General features: G+C 38.9%; 1 protein-coding gene across 2 annotated transcripts; it reads right to left on the reverse strand.

Moving 5' to 3' along the window:
* Positions 1-204: 204 nt before the first annotated feature.
* LOC122010188 (blue-light photoreceptor PHR2-like) lies at positions 205-8540 on the reverse strand. Of its 2 annotated transcripts, XM_042566628.1 has the most exons (5): positions 7483-8540; positions 1099-1328; positions 813-914; positions 519-634; positions 205-432 (listed from the first exon to the last, which is right to left on the reverse strand). In XM_042566628.1, exons 1-4 carry the CDS (start codon positions 8470-8472, stop codon positions 556-558), a joined length of 1401 nt encoding a protein of 466 aa, XP_042422562.1. In that variant the 5' UTR covers positions 8473-8540; the 3' UTR covers positions 205-432; positions 519-555. The 2 variants fall into 2 exon arrangements, with proteins under 2 accessions (XP_042422562.1, XP_042422561.1); XM_042566627.1 differs by having other exon boundaries at positions 205-634.
* Positions 8541-23374: the final 14834 nt, after the last annotated feature.

Genomic DNA, 23374 nt, shown 5'->3' on the forward strand with positions numbered 1-23374 from the left:
ACCGATGATCCATGAATTAATCGGATCAAAAAGCTAGATAACTAATACTAGTTTAAAAAAATAAAAATTAAGATATGGCTTGAGGAAGAAAAGGAATTCCAACAAGAAAAAAACCCGAAAGCGGAGGAAGAGACGAGAAACAATTTGAGAGAAAAAAAAATCAGCAGAAAGAAAGAGAGATCGCACTCGTGGGTTTCAACTTAATTCAAATTGAAATGACTTGAGCTAAATATTATGACCAAACAAAACTATTTTATCCAAAAGATCAAAAAGAGAACTTTTTAGGACAATTGTCATCATCACTCAAAGAATAAATGACAGTAGCTTCCTTGATTTTTTTTTTTATTGCCGAAGTAATTCAAAAGGTGGAGATTCTTTCAGGTTGAATGAGGTGCCAAGCCAGCCTCTATTATTTTTGTTTTAGGTTGAATTCTGCATTAAATTTTGACAGACAATGTGAAGAATTCCATGAACATGAACCTGGATTTTATAAAACTCAAGAGTATCTAAAATCTCACAGCCAAGTAGATTGAAGTTTAAGGCTGGATAAAGAAGTTACACCAGGGCACCAGTGCAAGCTGTGGCTGGTGCAGCTGCACCCTTCTTAGCCGAACTGTATTTCTTGGTGATAAACCTGCCGATGAAACGCAATCAGATCATATTATTTACTGACAATAAATCAACAAACATTAAGAAGCTATAATCCAAACTCAGCGAATATCTTTCCTCAAGTGTAGAATTCTGATAAAAAAGAAGTAATACTCATCTACTACTATACCGTGAGAATATTAGCATAGACTATCATATGATACCTGAAGAAATCTCTCCACAATAACTCAAACATCAACCAGTTCATCCCACTATCTGGTGAATTCAGACCGCCACTCTTCGCAGATGAAGCAGTAGAAACCGTCCTGTTATGTATACATGCAAGATAACCTTCATTGCTTACCCTTTGAACAAAATGAAAACATAAAACCACATTGCATTGTCACTACTCTAAAAGCTTGTGCACAAAGAAGAAATCAGTTTGGTGCACCAATCCATCTTGTTAAGTTGATAAAATTAGTTCGGAGTTGGACGTGGAGCAAAATATACCTATTGGCAGTCTTCTTTAGCTCCTCAAACATCAAGCGAGGAGAAAGGCATCCCATAGCTAGCCAAGGTGAGATTTTGCATGAGAAATTAGCACCAAATATGCTATTCCTAGAATTCTCCATATTTCCTCTGCTTGTTTCGGTGCGGCATTCAATAGCAAACTTTTTCAATCTTTCTAATGCTTCAGTCTCACCACCCACGAGGGAAGCACTCATAATAGGTTTTCCATCCTGTATTATGCAGAAAGCCAAATACCACCAGTTTCAAAATATTTGATTAGAAACTTATTGCAACAGTATTTCACAAAGCTATTCGAACACAGAATAAAAGATGCAAAGAGAACAAACGAATGGTAGCAGATATAGTAGCCTGCCTAGATTCTAATGATACCAACACCTGAAATCATGGTTCCATGAATCAGAGGTACAAGAAACTAATGAAATAAGTATATTTACTTGGGCTGAAAAATCCGTGATGTAATGTGACATAATGGTACAACCATGCATGCAGCCATTTAAAGGATGTTAGTGGGAGTGGCGACATATGAAAATATAGGGCAAGGAGCATGGTTGCTTCATCTTGGAGAAGTTGCAAGCAACCACGGTTAATAGTAATACATGGTTAGGCGGTGTGAACATACCAGTTCTGAATCAATTGCGGGTGAAATGGGTGGTGTATATGATGTTTTTAGTATGTATATAGTTGAGTTATTGTGAGTTACAACTGTTGTTTTGATTGTACAATAAAGTGATCAGAGTAATATACTATAACATGTCGTTCGATTATTCTACAAATCTCTTGTTGTATCACATGATTGGTTAGTTCTCTCCAATGAGCTCACAAACGTCAGTGGTTCTCTCTGATGAGCCTGCAATCCCTCTTCCACATCCATGGAGGATAATGATTCATATCACATTATAAATTAATAACAGGAGAACACAATCTTACAATTTTTTAGCTTATCAGACTTGAACAATAAGACAAATTGATAGTAAGACAAATGAAAAACTACCGAACAGGAACAGCTACAATCTTAATTTAAATGTAAAGAAATATCAAATGTTAATGACTCTCTTATACATGGCTTCCTTTAGATTAACCATTTATCGGCAAGAATAAGTGATTTGACGACTGAGAACAAACAAATAGAAATATGGGTCCATGCCAAATGATAATATTTGCGGCATTTGTTCCAATTCCCAACCAGTTAAAGGAAGACAGAATCATGTCATAGGGAAATTGAAAATATGTGAGATCAAAAAGGTCAAGTTAGCTACTACAGAACAAAAATCTAAAAGCCTTTTCTTGGCATTTTTATATGTCCTAAATGTTGGAACCCCAAGGTGTTTTGATGTGATCAAACAAGCTAAGTTAGGTCCTGCGTTTGTTTAACCCTTGTGTCTAAGTGTGCAGGAGCTTAGGAACACAGGAAGTCGAGCGGAAGACGCGGCTAACGAGAAGGACGGCACGGGAGAGAGCCGACGGGCTCGGTGCGTCCGAGGGACGAGGTGACCGCGGAAGAGTACACCGGCGGACGAGAAGAACGTGCGCGGCGTTCGAGGGACGAGAAACCGGGAAGGAAGGCTGCTCGAGGAGAAGGCCGGAACATGGGTTCGGGTGAGCCCTATTCCGGAAGGCCGAGATCACCCAAGCTAGTGGAACCAGAGCGAACAGGCCCGGACCAAGACGAGCCGAACTGAGACGAGCTGAACCGGAGTCGAAAAGTCAACTTATGTTGACCTTAGGGCTCCGGGCGCCCGGAACCATTCCGGGCGCCCGGAACCGACCGGGGCGCCCGGAATCGACTTTTCAACAGGATCGAGTTTTGACTCAATCCGACCGTTGGGGGATAAAATTTATCCCCCCAGGGCGCCCGGAACCCTTCCAGGTGCCCGGACCAAGACTATAAATATAGCCTTGGTCCAGAAGCTTAAAGTAACTACTTGTAATCCAGTGCTTTCATTTGTGTTATTTCTTTCTGTGCTTTCAACGCTGTAAGAGGCTACTCCGCCTAGAGGAGAATCAATTAGTGCGCCTTCTTTGCCTTGGATTAGCAATCCTCTGATTGCAAACCAAGTAATTCCTCTGTGTCTACTTTCTGTCTTAATTAGTCTCTGTCGTTTTAATTACAAGTTCTTTTAAGTTAGTTGAATATCCGAGAAGGGTTTTTGGTTTTATTTTGTAGGGCAATTCACCCCTCCCCTCTTGCCGGCCTTCAAAGGGACCAACAAGTGGTATCAGAGCCAAGGCGCTTCAGGAGGACTAACCGCCGATCGAAGCAACAAAGATGGCCGGACCAAGCATTGTTCCACCAAAATTCGAGGGGAACTTCGCAGACTGGAAGCGTCGTATGGAGGTATTTCTAAAAACAGATTTTGAAATTCGGTTTATTATGAAATATGGTTTTGTAGCTCCAATAGATAAAGATGGAAAAAGAAAGAGCAGAATGAGTTAGAAGCAAGCAGAAGAGTTGAATTCACCTACTGAGCGTATTCACCTCAAGAGGTCAACCGGATCGATGTATTTATCGCTAAAGAACTTTGGGAGAAGTTCTTCGAGGCTAAACTCGTAAGAAGAGGCTTGCTTTGAAAGCAACTCAGCAACCATCAAATGGAGAAGGTGAGAAAAGTAGCCGGTTTACATGCAAAGGTAAAAGAACTAGTTACTGGTCTCGAAAATCTTGGTGAAACGGTAACAAACCGGGATACTATTCGCTACGCGCTCAATGCGTTTCCAAGAACTCCGGAATGGACATCAATCGTCGATGCTTACTACATTTCAAAAGACTTGGAGGTAAGTACTTTAGAAGAGTTGTTTTCTACCCTTGAATTACACGAAACTAGATATGCAGAGATATCAAAGGTCACAACCCAGACTATGGCGCTGAACGCAACCAACAAGGATGAACCCGAGTCGGACTCAGAAGGCGATCAAGAAGCGTACATGGTAAGAAACTTTAAAAGTTTTTAGATCTAATAAATTTAAAATGCAGAATAAAAAGACTACCACTGTCAGAAGGAGGGACACCTAAGGGAAGACTGCCCAGAACTCAAGAAGGTTAAAATGAAGACACCCAAGAAACACAACCTAAAAGCAACTTGGGATGACACTTCTTCATCTGAATCAGAAGCTCAAGAATATGCGGGGATTGCACTGATGGCAAGCCACGAAGGACAAAGTACATCAGAACCCAGCATCGATGAAGGGGGAGCGACCTCAGATGGAAGTAACGAAGCAAGGGGAGATTCAGGCTTCAAGTCTGATATGGTAAGTGAGGTATGCCTCTTACCCCCTGATGAACTTTACTTTGGTATCAAAGCTATGACTAAATCCATGTATAAATTAGAAAATAAAAATGCCAAATTAGAAAATGAAATTTTAGAAACAAAGAGAATTTTGGCAAAATCATGTCTTATAGAGGATTTTAAAAAATTGAAAATTGAAAATGAAAAACTAAAAGAAGAAATAGAAAGATTGAAAAAATCTAATGGTTCAAATATTTCTACTTTTAGAAATTATGGAGGTTTAAATTGGTATTATAGATTTCATCAAAATCAAATTAGAAATATATCAAAAATCTATATACCTAGGAAATACTTGGTTAATCTTGTAGGTAGGAACCTCTATCGGGTTCCAAAAACCTATTTAATTTAAAATTAAAAATTAGACTTAGCATTTTCAGCAAGGAAATTAAACAACTAATTTCTTTATGAGGCTTTGTCTAAGGAAGTGGTTGTTGCTCCAATAACCAAGAAGGCCTAGTGCCTCGCCACGACCTGGAAGCCAAGTATCGAAATGAAAAGTTTAATTGACTAACTGAAAAAGCATTAATTTAAATTACTTGATGCTTTAAAAGAGTTATTCAATTTGTGTTAGAAAATATTTTATTTTCTTAAATTTTTTATTATCTTAGAAATTTTTATGAAAATTGACTTAGAAATTTTTTTTAAGTTATCTTAGAATTTTTTATGATAATATTGCCTTATAATTTTTAAAAAAAAATTTGACTTAGAATTGTTTCTTATGAATATTAACTTAGAATTTTTTCAATTAATTAAAAAAATTTTTTTGGGGATGCTGAGATAAGTTTCAAACTTAAAATTGTTATTAACACTTATGACTGTTTTATCTGAAAAATGTTTTTTTTTTCGAAAGAAAAATTCTGAAGAGTGTCTTTAAATTGAATTTTACTTAGACATTAGTAAATTTTACTTAGACTTATTTATAACCCCAATTTTTATGTGATCAAAGGGGGAGAAGTATGTTAAGTCTAGGGGGAGGTACTATAATTTTTCAATTGAAAAATATTTGGCCTTATTGAAATATAAATCATTTATATGAGTATGGTTAACTAACACTGGGGTAAGAAGAGGATATTGTTGGAACCCCAAGGTGTTTTGATGTGATCAAACAAGCTAAGTTAGGTCCTGCGTTTGTTTAACCCTTGTGTCTAAGTGTGCAGGAGCTTAGGAACACAGGAAGTTGAGCGGAAGACGCGGCTAGCGAGAAGGACGGCACGGGAGAGAGCCGACGGGCTCGGTGCGTCCGAGGGACGAGGTGACCGCGGAAGAGTACACCGGCGGACGAGAAGAAAGCGTGCGGCGTATCCAAGGGACGAGAAGTTGGAACGGAAGCTTGCTCGAGGAGAAGGCCGGAACATGGGTTTGGGTGAGCCATATCTAGATGGCCGAGATCACCCAAGCGAACAGAGCCGGAATGGAGGAGAACCAGATAGTCACGAGGAGTTGACTGTCCAAGTGCCTAAACCAAGTCCAGGCGCTCGGACTCCTTGGGTGCCCCCAGGGTGCCTCCTCGATGCGGTGATGTTTCAGCCGGGTCTTGGCATCCAGACCAGAAAATTTATCCCCAGTGGAACCCTTACGATGCGAAAAAACTATTATACTTGCCAGCTTAAAGTAACTACTTGTAATCCAGTGCTTTCATTTGTGTTATTTCTTTCTGTGCTTTCAACGCTGTAAGAGGCTACTCCGCCCAGAGGAGAATCAATTAGTGCGCCTTCTTTGCCTTGGATTAGCAATCCTCTGATTGCAAACCAAGTAATTCCTCTGTGTCTACTTTCTGTCTTAATTAGTCTCTGCCGTTTTAATTACAAGTTCTTTTAAGTTAGTTGAATATCCGAGAAGGGTTTTTGGTTTTATTTTGTAGGGCAATTCACCCCTCCCCTCTTACCGGCCTTCAAAGGGACCAACACTAAACCAAATAAAGATAGTGAGTCTTTAATTTGCAACTTAGCGCATTAACATTCTATTTGTTGTATATCACCTTCGAATTGAACAGGCTGCTGTAAAAGTTCCATATTTTTTAGAATTTTAGAATCTAATCTTTTTTAACAAATGTTAAATAAATTTCTCGAATAAAATATTAACTTGAGGTAATTATAAACCCTTACAAGCCAAATAATTTAATCCCCAAAAGTATAAGTGAATTATTATCAAAAGTATGAGTGACAAGCATCCAAATGCTCCATATTCTTTATCTATATTTTTGTTCAACAAATGTTAAATAAATTTCTCACATAAAACATGAACTTTAGGTAATTGTAAACCCTTGTAAGCCAACAAATCTAATCCCAAAAAGTATAAAAAAGTGCATTGTTATCTTCGTTATTTGTGGACTAAGCTCCATGAAACATATTATCATCCTAGACCACTTAACTTTTCTCAGGTTCAAACTATCATCTTTAGCTGTCATCTGCAAAAATCTTGTTTTTCCTTCTACCGACTTCTTAATTTCCTTCTTTTCTCCTGATCTACAAAAGTGTAACAATTTCTAAGGTTGTACATGCACTACCTAGAAACTTTAGCTCTTCTCTCTAGTACAGTGAGATAAAAATATCTGAGATTGAAAAGTGATTATAAAGCATCATGAAAATGATTACCCATGGAATTGAAGCAACTATCCATTTTTATTGCAAATAAAATGGGTTATTAATCCTTGACAGAAACATTTCCATAGTTGATAAATGGCTATTGCACGCAAGCAGTCAAGGGATAGCTTATATAATTTTCTCAAAATTGGTCAAGAAAGTAATCCTTGGCAATTATATAAGCTTATATTACTAAAAGTAAAATAGCAACTTGATTACTTTCTTTTTCTAGTCAGAATTGTTTGATTCGCTCATTTTCCAACCAGTATGTCCTCGCACTACTTTGTCAAGACACATTCCTACCACAAATGTTTGTGTTCATCTTAGTTTTGACATTCTCCTACACCTAGTCTTTAAGTAGATTAAAATGTGTATCAGCTTTCGCGGTAATTCTTATCTGGGAAGAAATCCAAACCAAAATTATGAAACATTCATGATAGGAATGACTGATGCGATGCAGATATGTAAACTAAAGAACTTGAACCAATAAACCAAACCTGCGACATTGTGGGAGCTGGATTAAGTCCAAGGTCTTGCAAGCTCGGTATATCCCCAGGTTCAATATTTCCTCTTGAAGGCACTCCCTTAACCTCTTCCGGCGTCTCGATCGTCTTCCTAACGGTTAAGACCTTCACTTTCTCCCTGAATCCTCCATAATTGGTTGGCATGTGCTCCAGCTTAAACGGCAAGTCGTCTATGTGATACAGCGTGCTCCCCCAGAAGTACTTGACCTCCACCCCTTCAGCCTCCATCGCCGCCGCAACCCTCTCCTCTGCACGCGCCTCATCATGGGACACCTCCCGGTGGGAGTACACAGCGTCAGCGCCAGCAGCACGGGCGAGCTCCGGCAGCACGACCTCGGGCCGTCCGATCCGCACCACGAGGTCGGAGCCACGGCGTCGCAGCCCCTGGCGGAGCTCGGCTACGGAGTCGATGAGGAAGCGAGCGCGATAGGGTCCGGTGCGGTCGAAGCCCGAGGGGGAACGGCCGAAGTCACGTGGGTCAAAGAGGAAGACGGGAAGGATCGAGAGGGAGTCGGCGTTGGCGGCGGAGAGGGGCTCGTTGTCGTGGAGGCGCAGATCAGCGCGGAACCAGACGATGGTGCAGCGGCGGGCGGCAGCGGCGGCGGAAGGGTCGGTGGGGCGGCGGCGAAGGAAGGGCGAGGGGGAGAGCAGGAGGGAATTGGAGATGTTGGAAGGGGCGGAGAGCTTGGACGAAGATTTCGCCGGGGGAGGGAAGAGGGAGATGGAGAGGGAGGAGACTTGCGAGGGGACGTTGAATTTTACGTGGGAAGGCGAGGGGACGACGGAGCAAGGTTTGGGGAAGGGGGAGAAGAGGGAGAGTGAGAGTGAGAGGGAGGCCAACGGGAGATTGGCAGTCGGGAGTTCTTCTTGGTTCTCGTCTTGAGAGGCGGAGGCGGAGGCGGAGGCGGAGGCGGCGGTGAGTTCCTGGAGCTGGGAAGGAGGAGGGGGCGTGTTGGTATCCATCGCCTTTGGGTGGATGGATAGGGGAGCGGAGCAGAGAGGGGAGTGTGAGAGAGGGAAATGGTCTTATCTCATATCCGTGGATCCTGTTTAGGGTTTATCTTGAATGAGATTTCCATTAGGGCTTTTGAGTTTTGATCTAACTTTAGATTTTTCACTCTGCAATCTTTTTTTCTGCAAAATTTGATTAAAATTGGAAATAAAATGTATAGATCTTATGATCTTGCATTAATATTTTATAAATTTTTCCAACAACCAATATACAATTACTCCATTGTCCTTCAATACATTATTCTCATTATTTTTTCTTGACGTCCCCTCGAATGGGTCTAATGACTAGCGCATGAAGTGTTGTCATAATGAGGTCTGAGATTCGAATCTCGGTAAATTCGAGGTAAATATCTCCCTTATGTGTTAATCACTATTCCAAAGGCTAGTAGCCGTCCGTGATTTATCTCCTCCGTGTTGGTCTTGGGATGGATTGACGGGGGTAATGGGGATGAACGTATTCGCCTTTTGTCATCTTTATTCTTTCTTGACTATATTTCTATTCTAAATCATAAATTGAGGGGTGTGCTTATCACATCTATGAAAGAGTAACCGCTACAAATGTGTAACCGCTACAAATGTTATGAGTGCAGATCCTCTAGTCCTCAATTATTGGTCCCTTTCTAGTCCCTTCGGCAATATGCAAGTGGATCGCGGTTAGAATTCGGCCAAAATTAGTTACGATCTTCCCTAAGTTCACCTTCCCATCAAGTTATAGTCTGGGTCGAGGCAAGCGGTCAGAGGTCGCCCCTTACTCGGCGTCATATAGTCCGCCCACCGCCAGTTGCCTGTCTCGACCCAAACTATTATTGGATATATGTGATGATTGTTGGATATGTGATGTGAATGAAGAAGAGGTGGAAGAGGAAAGAAGCTCCATTGTGAATAAGACTTTAGTTCCACATTGGAAGTTTCAAGCTATTTTAGTTGGTTTATATTAATTCACATATATTGATAATGTAAACAAATGCATGGGGAGAGACTCTCTTTCATGTATGAGTGCACAAGAAGTGTAAATCCATGACTTGAATTACACTAAATCAAGTTGACTCATGTGTGAGCACGACCTATGCGCGCCGAATGCTAGATCGGTCGGAACAAAATAAATTTACCCAAGTGGGACAACTAACATTTTGTGATCATTAAACAATTATTAACGTTGCCCGTGGGAATCACGGTTAACTATCCTATCTTAGGAAATAAACGACCCGAGTAAACCTCGAAGTACAGTCGGAGGTGAGACAAATCTATTTTAAGGAAACTACGACCATCGCACCTTGGTCTATTCGATGTCCAATAACTATAACCTGGATGGGAAGATGAATCAAGGGGAGATTATAGTCAATTTTGACTGGATTCCAACCATGATCCAACTTGCAAATTATAGAAAAGACCAAAAAAAAATCAAGGATTGGAAACTAGAGAATCTTCTCTCAAATGTTACAGTAGCAATAGTTTGGTAACTACAAATACATTCTTAATATGTTAAAAAATATTAGCATTACAGTAGTTAAAGTTTCATAATTATTACAATACTGATTCAATTTACTTATCTAATATTTACATTATAATAATTACGAAATCAAAACGATTCATTACTACAATTCACCTTATTCAGAATTTTGATTAGAAATATAATGAATGATAATAATGAGATAATATATTGGAGGATAATTAGATAATTATTGTTGGAGTGTATACTGAAAGCCTAAGCTTTGTAAACATTCATTATGAATAAAGAATCACATTTGGTCTAGTTATCTACATTTGTTTGTAGTTGTTCATTTAATTTATATTGTAGATAACATAGTATGTGGTGTCACATACAGAAGATGATGTTATCAGTACCTTATAAATTATAAACAGTAGCTCACGACCAGAATGGAAAGGAACAAACCATTAGAAGGTCGTAGTGTAATTAGGTATTAGTTTATCTTGACTATACACTCAGAGTGTATTGAGTAGGACCATTTGAGGTCGTTCCTTTTATACTGACTTTATAAAGGAACAAAGACCTCAGTTATTATGGAAGTGTGTGCTCTTAATCCTAATATAATAACAAGCACATATATTTGATATTTATTTCTTTAATTTATCAATGGGTGAGATTTAGTTCGATGAATCAATAAACCCGATAAGTTGGGAAATGCTATCACTTATAGTGTGTGTTGTTGATTATAGAAGGAAACTGTGTCCTAGAGATACTAGGTTGATAATGTCCCCAAGAGGAGCTCATAAGGATTGTCATGTTAAACCCTGCAGGTGGACGTATAACGATAAGGTTAAGTGGTACTACTCTTGGACTTAGACATTAATTAAATGAGTTGTCGTTAACTCACTTAATTAGTGGACATTCGATATCTTAAACACGGGAGACTAACACACTCATAATAAGAAGGGCCCAAAATGTAATTTGGGATTGGTGCGGTAGTTGATGATAGTTCTCTAGTGGAATGAATTATCATTGATAAAATTAAGTTGTGTGTTAAGGCGAACACGGGATTAATTTTATCGGAGACAAAACCAATTCCTCCTCTGGTCCCTATCGTAGCCTCTTATTTATAAGTACTATACCCACCTATACCCACCTATACCCACCCAATCGGCCAAGCTAGCTTGGGAATCAAGCTAGGGCCGGCCTAATGGGTGGCCGCCCTAGCTTGAACCCAAGCTAGTAGGGCCGACCAAATAAAATAAAAAGAAATTTAATTTTGATTTTTATATGGAAGATAGATTTTAAAGAGAATTAAAATGAAAATATCTCTCTTGTTAATGATCTACAAATGATTAGAGGGAGATATTAGATCTCTTTCCTTATTTTGTAGATTGGAGAGATGTTTATTTTCTCTTTAAAATTATTCACATGTTAATAAAATTAAAATTATAGATATTTCCTTTTATTAACCATGAAGAGATTTTAAAGAAATTTTATTTTTAAAATTTCCGGAAACAAATTAGGAAGTTTTAATTGTTGATTAAAACTTGTCCTCTTTGTATTCCAATGATGTGGCCGGCCACAAATTAATTGGGGAAATTTTATTTTATTTCTCTCAATTAAATCATGTCAAGGAAATTAAGGAAAATTTATTTCCTAATTTGCCTAGGCCAAGGAATATAAAAGAAGGGGTGAGGGTGCATTCACAAGACACAACCTCTATTGTTTTCTCTCCCTTTTTCCTTGGTGTTGTGGCCGGCCATTACCCTCTCCCTCTCTTCCTCTTGTGGTGGCCGAATACTTCATCTCTCTTGGAGTTCTTGTGGTGGCCGGATACTACTTGGAGAAGAAGAAGAAGAAGGAGAGAAAGCTAGCATCTCTTGGAGCTTGGTTAGTATTTTGATTTTCTTCTTTGGTAAAGTTCTTCCTTTGTGGCCGAACCTTGCTTGGAGGAGAAGAAGGTGGTTGGTGGTTTCTCATCTCGGTAGATCGTTGCTCACACAACGTCCGAGGTTAGAAGAGGAATAAGGTAGAAGATCAAGAGGTTTTTCTACAAGGTATAACTAGTAATTTCTATTTCCGCATCATGCTAGTTATTTATGGAAATAATACCAAATACAAGAGGCTTACGTTCTAGTATTTCGAATATGTTTTTTCGAAGTTGTGTTCTTTTGTTTCTTTCTTTTCCTTGTGATTTGATTGTTCTCTTTGGTTAACCTAAAGTTATTTTAGGAAATTAAATATTAACTTTCTATTAAAGGTTTTGTCTAGTCGGTGGTGGTTGCTCCCATATCCAAGAAGGCCATGTGCCTCGCCACGTCAGTACTGGGAACCTTTTATGGAAATTAATATTTAATGGAATTAATAACTTAAGGAGACTTGGGTCGAACGTGTTAAGTTCCGCAGGAGATCCAAGTCAAAACCTAAAAGAACAAATAGATTAAGTTTTGGATCAAACGTGTTAAGTTCCGCAGGAGATCCAAAATTTAATTTAAAAGAACACATGGTAGCTACGGAAAGGTTCAAACCTTTGTACAAAATTTTTATGCGGTGGAACCTATAGGCTTTCAGAGTAGCAACCAACAATTGGTATCGAGCTAGGGTTTTGCCTCGTGTATTTGGTATTTAGTTTAATTATGCACATGTCATACATAATTTAGGCGGGATAATAGTAGGATGTGCTAACTTTGTGGATCTGAGGATCCAACTATTATGGCTTTTAGTTAATTATGTGTGTGATTGGACCCTTGGACATGTCAAGGGCAATTTATATGTGTGTGCATGATTGTATTAAAATACAGCAGGAGCTGTATTTAGTTTTATTAGGATTTTATTTTTGATCTAGATACATGTACATTCCTTTTATGGAATATAGGATCAAAAATGTAAAATTCTATTTATGTCATGGATCGAATCTTGCAAAGCGTGGAACCTTCTAAGGACCAGGGCGGAACTAGGAGCAAGATGGATCACGACTAGATCAGGGCGGTGGCCAAATATGGCGTGACTTGGGATGACAACACGGAGACGATTAGAGATAAAAGCCATAATAGTTGAAAATTAAATTTTCTAATTATTGCTTTTATATTATCTTTGTGTGTGAATGTTAGTTTACAAGTTTAGTAGGCTAGCATAGTTAAAATTCCTCATTTATAAATAACTAAGTGGGAGAGGGATTTTAGATAAATCCCATGGTCTCCATTCTTGGTTTGTAAGTGATGCATGCAAACAAGCTTGGCGTTGGCTCGAGTGCCTTCCTCCATAGCGGATGAGCTTGTTTGTGGATCACTAGAGCAGACTTCCACTTTTGGATGACTATAGGAAATTAATTAGAGCGTGTGATCTTCCCCAACGGAAGGGCATAATCTTATTAATGGACTTAGTGTCAGTAATGGTGTACACTTAGACACATCTAATAGTATCCTCCCAAGTCACTGCTATTATTTGTGTGACCAAAGATACCAACTATTAATTTTATTTGTCAAAAGTTAGGTTGACAAGATAATAAAATTAATGGGATAAACCCCTCCTTTTACAAATGTTGAAGTTGTATACGTCCACACTAACGTGGCATACAAAATTCACGGTGTTTTAAGGTGTTGGTTAATTTGAAATAGTATTGTTTGAGGAATCAATATTATTCTAAATTTAGAGTTCGACCAAAAGTTATTTGTGATTCTTAGGATGTCTTTCAACCCACCGTCCATCATACTTCAACAGAATAGACTTCTGGACCAAACTACATAGATTGGAAAAGAAACACGGACATTGTTCTTCTGCTGAAAGCTATAAATATGTCTTGTTGAACAGTCTGATGCACCTCTTGGTGAATCTACCCAAGAGGAGATTGAATATCATAGGAAATGGGTAAGCGAGATGAGATGGCGCGGTGTTACATTTTGGCTTCAATGTCAAATGTATTGCAACATCGACATCAAGATTTACCAGACTATGATATTATGAACAATCTCAAGGAACTCTTTGGTCATCGGGATAGGGCTTTTAGGCAAGAAGCCATGAGAAGATAATGACATCCACCATGCAAGAGGGTACTCCTGTGAGGATCATATCCTAAAGATGATGGCTTATCCGAACGAGATAGAGATCCTTGGAGGAGAAATTGATGGGAAACCCGGATCGATATGATCCTCCAAACGCTACCTAAGTTTTGAGCAGTTCCTTGAACTATAATATGAATAAGAGGTTTATTCATTAGCGGAACTTTTGATCATGCAGCTGAAGGATTATTTCGTCACAATGCTCAAATTCACTATGTTGAAAATGGTTCTACTTCTAAACCGAAAGGAAAAAGAAGAAGAAACAAGCTGGTTAGAAAGAAAGTGAATAAATCTCGGAGTGATTTAAAGATGGAGTGAAGAAGTCGAAGGGCAAATGCTTCATCTGCAAGCTGGTAGGACATTGGAAGGCGGACTGCCCTCGTAGGAACCAAAACAAAGGTATATCTCATGCTCTAGTTGTTGAAACATGTTTAGCGGTGTTATCTACCTGGTGTGTAGATACGGAGCCACTGATCATGTCTGCAATTCCTTGCAGGGGTTCCAGGAAACCCGACGACTATCTGAAGGTGAACATGGGCAATGCTACTAAGGTGGCAGCTGTTGCAGTGGGAGACGTCTACTTGTCTTTTAGTAGAAATAGAAATTTGGTTTTAAGAAATTATCTTTATGTACCCAGTTTTAGAAAGAATTTAATTTCAGTTTCTAAACTATTTTTAGATGGATATTCAGTTTCTTTCAGTAACGATGTAGTTATTAAAAGAAATAAAGTGATTATCTGTTCTGGTGCATTAGTTGGCAATTTGTATACTTTAAATCCAATTTCTTCCACAAAGCAAAACATGGAAATTTATAACTCATCTTCTAACTCTAATAAGAGAAAAGAACCTTCGGAAATGAACCAAGCATATCTTTGGCATCTAAGGCTTGGTCATATTAACTTAAGTAGGATTCAGAGGCTTATAGCCGATGGACTTTTGAGTTCATTAGAGTTGGAAAATTTTCCAACTTGTGAATCTTGCTTGGAAGGTAAAATGACCAAGAGCCCTTTTAAGGCCAAGGGTATAGAGCAAAGAAGTGTTAGAGTTGGTTCACTCGATTTGTGTGGTCCTATGTCCATCCGGGCAAGAAGAGGTTTTGAATATTTTGTCTCTTTCATGACGATTATTCAAGATACGGATATATTTACCTAATGCGCATCACTGAGTGCTTTGATAAATTCAAAGAATACAAGGTGATGTGGAGAAGCGATTAGGTAAAGTATCAAGACACTACGATCGATCGTGGTGGCGAATACCTCTTAGGAGAGTTTAGGAATTACTTATCGGAGGCTTGAATCAATTGACTGCACCTGGAACACCCCAGCAGAATGGTGTAGCGAGCGAAGGAATAGGACTCTTATGGAGATGGTTAGATCGATGATGAGTTATTGAGAATTACTAGACTGGAAACAGCAGTGATATCGTTACGAACTTAGTACCTTCTAAATCAGTTTCTTCTACTCCCATAGAATTGTGGAATGGGCGAAAACCCGTCTAAGACATATTCGGATATGGGGTAGTCCACACATGCTAAACCAGATGTTGATAAGTTAGAATCTCATACAGAAGTTCGCGTGTTTGTAGGATATCCCAAAGGAACGAAAGGTGGTTTATTTTATAGTCCTAAAGACCAGAAGGTCATTGTTAGCACCAATGCCCAGTTTTTAGAAGAAGACTATATAATGGATCACAAGCCCAGTAGTAAAGTTGTTTTAGAAGAACTTAGAGAGGACATGTCTACTTCAGTACCAACAGTACAAGATGAAGTACCACAAGAGACTGCAACACGTGTCACACATGATACACAACAACAGATAGTGTCTCGTCGTAGTGGGAGGGTTGTAAGACAGCCTGAAAGATTTATGTTTTTGGGAGAGTCTTCGGACTTGATCCCGGGTAAACATGAACCTGATCCACGGTCATATGACGAAGCACTCCAAGATATAGATGCAGCATCTTGGCAAAAGGCGATGAATTCTGAAATAGAGTCTATGTACTCTAATAAGGTCTGGGAGCTTGTAGAACCACCTAATGGTGTAAAAGCCGTTGGATGCAAGTGGATCTACAAAAGGAAAAGAGGGGCAGACGGGAAGGTAGAAACCTTCAAAGCTAGGCTTGTTGCAAAAGGGTACACTCAAAAAGAGGGAATCGATTATGAGGAGACCTTTTCACCGGTAGCCATGCTTAAGTCTATCCGGATACTCTTATCCATTGCTGCTCATATGGATTATGAGATTTGGCAAATGGATGTCAAGACAGCTTTCCTTAATGGAAGTCTTGAAGAGAACATCCATATGAAGCAACGGAAGGGTTCATTGAAAAGGCAAAGAGCATCTAGTGTGCAAGCTCAATCGGTCCATTTATGGACAGCAAGCTTCAAGGTCTTGGAACATCCGGTTTAATGAAGTAATCCAGTCATATGGATTTATTCAAAGTCCGGATGAGTCTTGTGTATATAAAAGTGTATCGAAGCGTGGTGGTATTTCTTGTACTATCGTAGATGATATTTTGTTAATTGGCAACAATGTCAAGGTATTATCAGACGTAAGGGTATGGTTGTCAAACAATTTGATATGAAGGACTTAGGAGAATGTGCACACATTCTTGGGATCAGTTATAAGGGATCGTAAGAAAAGAATGTTGTGTCTATCCCAAGCTTCATATATAGATACAATCCTTGCTCGTTTTAGCATGCGTCCAAGAAAGGTTTCTTACCTTTTAGACATGGAGTAGCCTTATCTAAAGAGATGTCTCAAAGACATCAAAGAGATAGAGGACATGAAAGCGGTTCCTTATGCTTGGTGTAGGAAGCCTAATGTATGCAATGCTATGTACGAGACCTGATATTTGTTTTGCCGTAGGCATGGTTAGTAGATATCGAGTAACCTGGACAAGGACATTGGGCTGCATATATTAAAGTACACGAGAAGGACTAGGGATTATATGCTAGTATACCAAGCGGATGATTTGCTCCCGTGGATTACACGGATTCGATTTCCAATCAGATAGGAACAATAGTAAGTCTACATCGGGCTATGTGTTTACTTTAGGAGGTGGAGCCATTTCATGGAGGAGTGTTAAGCGGAAACGTGTCGGACTCAACCATGGAAGTAGAGTAGCAGCCTCTAAGGCGGCTAAAGAAGCGGTATGGCTCGGGAACTTTCTAATGGACTTAGATGTGATTCATGGTTTGCCCAAGATCATCACAATTTATTGTGATAATAGCATGTGATTGCAAACTCGAAGGAACCACGAGCTCATAAGGCGAGTAAACATATAAAGCACAACGATACGAGATATTGTGAAGCGAGGAGAAGTTATCATCGCCAAGATGCGGATAACCTGGCGGATCCTTTCACTAAGGCCCTTAAAGCTTTCGATCGGCATGTGGAGGAATGGGAATCGGATGTATGGTACAAGATATGGCGACTTAGTCATTAGTATAAGTGGGAGATTGTTGGGTGTATCTTGAAAGCCTAAGCTTTGTAAACATTCATTATGAATAAAGAATCACATTTGGTCTAATTATCTACATTTGTTTGTAGTTGTTCATTTAATTTATATTGTAGATAACATAGTATGTGGTGTCACATACAGAAGATGATGTTATCAGTACCTTATAAATTATAAACAGTAGCTCACGACCAGAATGGAAAGGAACAAACCATTAGAAGGTCGTAGTGTAATTAGGTATTAGTTTATCTTGACTATATAATTACACTAGTACACTCAGAGTGTATTGAGTAGGACCATTTGAGGTCGTTCCTTTTATACTGACTTTATAAAGGAACAAAGACCTCAGTTATTATGGAAGTGTGTGCTCTTAATCCTAATATAATAACAAGCACATATATTTGATATTTATTTCTTTAATTTATCAATGGGTGAGATTTAGTTCGATGAATCAATAAACCCGATAAGTTGGGAAATGCTATCACTTATAGTGTGTGTTGTTGATTATAGAAGGAAACTGTGTCCTAGAGATACTAGGTTGATAATGTCCCCAAGAGGAGCTCATAAGGATTGTCATGTTAAACCCTGCAGGTGGACTTAGTCTGACATGACGATAAGGTTGAGTGGTACTACTCTTGGACTAAGATATTAATTAAATGAGTTGTCAGTAACTCACTTAATTAGTGGACATTCGATATCTTAAACACAGGGAGACTAACACACTCATAATAAGAAGGAGCCCAAAAATGTAATTTGGGATTGGTGCGGTAGTTCAATGATAGTTCTCTAGTGGAATGAATTATCATTGATAAAATTAAGTTGTGTGTTCGGGGCGAACACGGGATGCTTAATTTTATCGGGAGACCAAAACCAATTCCTCCTCTCGGTCCCTATCGTAGCCTCTTATTTATAGAGTACTATACCCACCTATACCCACCTTCTATACCCACCCAGTAGGGGCCAAGCTAGCTTGGGAATCAAGCTAGGGCCGACCTAGAGTTGGTGTGGCCGGCCTAGCTGAACCCAAGCTAGTAGGTCAATAAAATAAAAAGAAATTTAATTTTAATTTTTATATGGAAGATATATTTTAAAGAGAATTAAAATTAAAATATCTCTCTTGTAAAGATCTACAAAGATTAAAGAAAGAGATTAGATCTCTTTCCTTATTTGTAGATTGGAGAGATGTTTTATTTTCTCTTTAAAATTATTCACATGTTAATAAAATTAAAATTATAGATATTTCCTTTTATTAACCATGAAGAGATTTTAAAGAGAAATTTTATTTTTTAAAATTTCCGGAAACAAATTAGGAAGTTTTAATTGTTGATTAAAACTTGTCCTCTTTTGTATTCCAATGATGGCCGGCCATCACAAATTAATTGGGAAATTTTATTTTATTTCTCTCAATTAAATCATGTCAAGGAAATTAAGGAAAATTTATTTCCTAATTTGCCTAGGCCAAGAAAAGAAGGGGTGAGGTGCCTTCACAAGACACACCCTCTATTGTTTTCTCTCCCTTTTTCCTTGGTGTTGTGGCCGGCCATTACCCTCTCCCTCTCTTCCTCTTGTGGTGGCCGAATACTTCATCTTTCTTGGAGTTCTTGTGGTGGCCGGATACTACTTGGAGAAGAAGAAGAAGAAGGAGAGAAAGTTAGCATCTCTTGGAGCTTGGTTAGTATTTTGATTTTCTTCTTTGGTAAAGTTCTTCCTTTGTGGCCGAACCTTGCTTGGAGGAGAAGAAGGTGGTTGGTGGTTTCTCATCTCGGTAGATCGTTGCCCACACAACGTCCGAGGTTAGAAGAGGAATACGGTAGAAGATCAAGAGGTTTTTCTACAAGGTATAACTAGTAATTTCTATTTCCGCATCATGCTAGTTATTTATGGAAATAATACCAAATACAAGAGGCTTACGTTCTAGTATTTCGAATATATTTTTTTGAAGTTGTGTTCTTTTGTTTCTTTCTTTTCCTTGTGATTTGATTGTTCTCTTTGGTTAACCTAAAGTTATTTTAGGAAATTAAATATTAGCTTTCTATTAAAGGTTTTGTCTAGTCGGTGGTGGTTGCTCCCATATCCAAGAAGGCCATGTGCCTCGCCACGTCAGTACTGGGAACCTTTTATGGAAATTAATATTTAATGGAATTAATAACTTAAGGAGACTTGGGTCGAACGTGTTAAGTTCCGCAGGAGATCCAAGTCAAAACCTAAAAGAACAAATAGATTAAGTTTTGGATCAAACGTGTTAAGTTCCGCAGGAGATCCAAAATTTAATTTAAAAGAACACATAGTAGCTAGGAAAAGGTTCAGACCTTTGTACAAATTTTTTGTACAGTGGAACCTATAGGCTTTCCGAGTAGCAACCAACAATTATAGGAAGAGACATTCTTTAATTAAAAAAAATTGGGACATAATTCGAAAAAAATGGACGTCTTTTTTATTTGAGAAAATTTGCATGCAGTCCCCATTGGTAAATAAATCTTTGTATGCAGTCCCCATCCATGAAAATCTTTGTTTTTACTCCCCAGTCAAACATATTTACCTAATTGCCCATGATATTTTTATGTACAAAAAATCCAAAAATCAGTATAAATTCTCTTAAATTCAGTATATTAAATTAGAATCTAGTATATTTTATATCAAATTAAGTATACTTCTTTTTTCACCTCAAAATATACTCAATTTTAATTTAATGTGCTGAATTTAATAGAAATTATACTCATTTTTAGACTATTGTATCGAAAAATATGAGGGTTAATTTCGATAGAAAATATACTAGATCCTAGTATAGAATACTAGATTATAGTGTAAAGTGCTGAATTTAATAAGAATTATACTTATTTTTAGACTTTTTTACCTAAAAATAAGAGAGATAATTTTGATAGAAAATATACTCGATTTTTAATATAAAGTACTGACTTTAAGAAGAATTATACTTGTTTTTGGACTTTTTATACTCAATTTTGGACTTTTTGTACCTAAAAAATCTGAGGGGCAATTTAGGTATCAATATTTATATGAGGGAGTTGAAACAAGCAATACTTTACATGCAGGGAATGGAAACAAAATTTTTTGGCCATGAGGATTGCATGCAAAGTTAATATTATGGTTGGGGATTTTTCTCTAATTTATCGTTTTTATTTTTCCCAATAAATTAATATCTACCGCGTTGAATCCTAATCTGCCTTTATTATATACAATAATTTCTTCTATTAGTATTATAATTATACTTTTAACTTAGACAATAAAAAATTGGAGATATTCATTTTATAAGAATTTTCCTATCGCAATTGTTTTTAGGAAGTTCAAATATATTTTAGGTAAAATAATTATCAAAAACAATGCATTTTTTATTATTATACAATAGTGTTAAACATTTTTCTTATTTTTAAAATTATTTTCTGAAAATAAAAATTTAGAAATTTCCACCCTCCAACTACTCACAAGGTCTCTTTGTGCCTGGGCTAAGTTAAAAATGAACCCGATCTAATTAGGAAGGGCAATTTCTTTGAATTAAATGGGAAATCTGATATCCGATCTAAATAGAGGTGTATTGAAAAAAATTTAGGGCCTGGATTGTACTGAATCAAGTTGACTCGTGTGCGAGCGCAACCTGCGCACATGAATGTCGGATCGATCAGGGCAAAATTTGCCCAAGTTGAACCATTGATCCGAGCTCCTATATAAGGAGGTTCCGATCATAGGTAGAGAACACACAGCAAGCAAAGGCTCTCCTTTTTCCTTCCTCCTCCTCTGTCGTGTATCTCCTGCTCAGTAAAGTGCCCGTGGTAGCATTTGGGAACCACTTAGTTCGCCTTGACCACCAGTGCTTGGTTGGATTCACAGTCGATCGTTGTATCTTGGAAAACAGACGACCCTTGTAAACCTTGAAGCACAACCGGAGGTGGGCGAATCTGTTTCAAGGAAACTATGACTCGTAGGCCTCGATCAGCTCGCCCGGTCGGTCTCTTTGTCAGACCGACAGACTTCTCTGCCCGCTCGGGATCTTCGCCCGGTCGGCCAGTCTTTCTGATAGCCCGGGCTGTCTGCTCGACCCGGCCAACCTTTCTGACAGCCCGACCTGTCTGCTTCGACTGATCTATCTACTTGACCTGGGCGACCTCTCTGACAGCCCGACCTGTTTGCTTTGATCGGCCTGTCGACTCGACCTGGTCGACCTGTCTGCTTCGACCGGTTTGTCGGCTCGAACTGGGCGACCTCTCTAACAGCCTGACCTGTATGCTGCCCGGTCTGTCTGCTCGACCCGACTGACCTCTCTTGCTCGACCTGTCTGCCTCGTCCGACCGGCCTCTCCTGTTAGGCCTGTCTGCCTCGTCCAACCGGCCTCTTTGCTCGGACGCTCTGCTCACTCAATCACTCTGAGGTTGACACTTGGATAAAAATCATCCCCTACTGGTAGCCTGAAATCATTTGCTCAGGTCAGCTCAATTGTAAGTTAAATTTAAATTCTGTGTAATTTTTTAAGTTCAGCTAAGTCTCCTAAAAATCTCCGACAACAGATTGTTTGTATTCCAACATTTTTAAGTTCGGGTATAAAGACGGATGTGATAAAATTCTACACGGGTATAAGCCTTATTTTTTTGTTAGGAAAGAAAAAATTTTAGCCCGCTTTTCATCTTGGAAAAAATCTTAGTTTGCTTCTTCACCTGATCATTAACACGTATCTTATCTTTCTTTCTACTAGAAATCCTCACCCGATCAAAGAACACGAAGGATACCTGAATTTAATAAATATTCATAAATTCATTGAAATAATTTATTTATTTTTAAAAAAGAATTGAATGTAGTAATAGGATGATGGGTAGAGTATAAATATTGTTATGACCAAACGAATTAAGATATCTCTATAATAGTATGATATTATCTACCTTGGGCCTAAGCTCTCATAATTTTATTTTTGGACTCTATCCAAAATGTCTCATACCAATAGAAATATTTTTTCCTTATAAGTATATGATCCTTTCCATGTGTTTCCAATGTGGAACTTTGTGTTGGTGCGGTTAGCACTGACGATCTAACTCAGGTTTTGATGAATGATAAAGTAGGTTAAGTTAGTTTCGTTGTGATCTAACACTTTGACGAAGTGTGCAAGAGAAGCCCAGCTTGGTTGACGGGCCAATCGGATCACTGGTACGAAGCCCAACTAAGTCAATGGGCTGACCGAATAGCTGGCACGAAGCCCAGCTAGGTCGACGGGTTGACCTGATAGCTGACACAAAGTCCAGACTGGTCGACGGGCTGACCGGATGAATGACACGAAGTCCAGAGTGGTCGACGGGCTAATCAGATATCTAGCAAAAAGTCCAGCTAGGTCGATGGGCTAACCAGGTAGCTGGCACGAAGTCCAGATGGGTCGACGGGCTAACCGAACGTCTGGCAGGTAAGTTAAGGTAAGTCACTGGAGGAGAGTGACTTGGTGAGGACGCGTTCCCAAGTAGGGAACTTAAGCATCGATCCAACTTAGAACCATTTCAGAAATCTAAGTTGAGATCATAACTAGATTCCGGTCTCGGGGAGATGGAATCTAATTACTACTCTATTTGATATAAATTGTGCTAACTTTTGTTTTGCATGATAGTTTAACTTTTATTTTACCTCAGACTAACATTTTCTTACAGGAAAAGGAGTTTCTGGAAAATGGTGGTTCGGACGCCTGGAAGGGATCCGAGCGCCCAAAAGACAAAACTCATCTCGTCGTAGATATAGAGCGGGCTGATTGGCCGGACTTACGTCACAGTCCGAGCGCCCGGAAGAGATCCGAGCGCCCGGAAGGGATCCGGGCACCCGGAGCATGCCTATAAAAGAAGGCCTCCACGAAGTATCAACACAACAACTGCTTCTTACGACTGCTCTATTGCACTCTGTACCTATGACGCGATGACACTTCTCCGACA

The sequence above is a fragment of the Zingiber officinale genome, chromosome 8A (assembly GCF_018446385.1).
Source record: "Zingiber officinale cultivar Zhangliang chromosome 8A, Zo_v1.1, whole genome shotgun sequence".
In the NCBI taxonomy this organism is placed as follows: domain Eukaryota; kingdom Viridiplantae; phylum Streptophyta; class Magnoliopsida; order Zingiberales; family Zingiberaceae; genus Zingiber; species Zingiber officinale.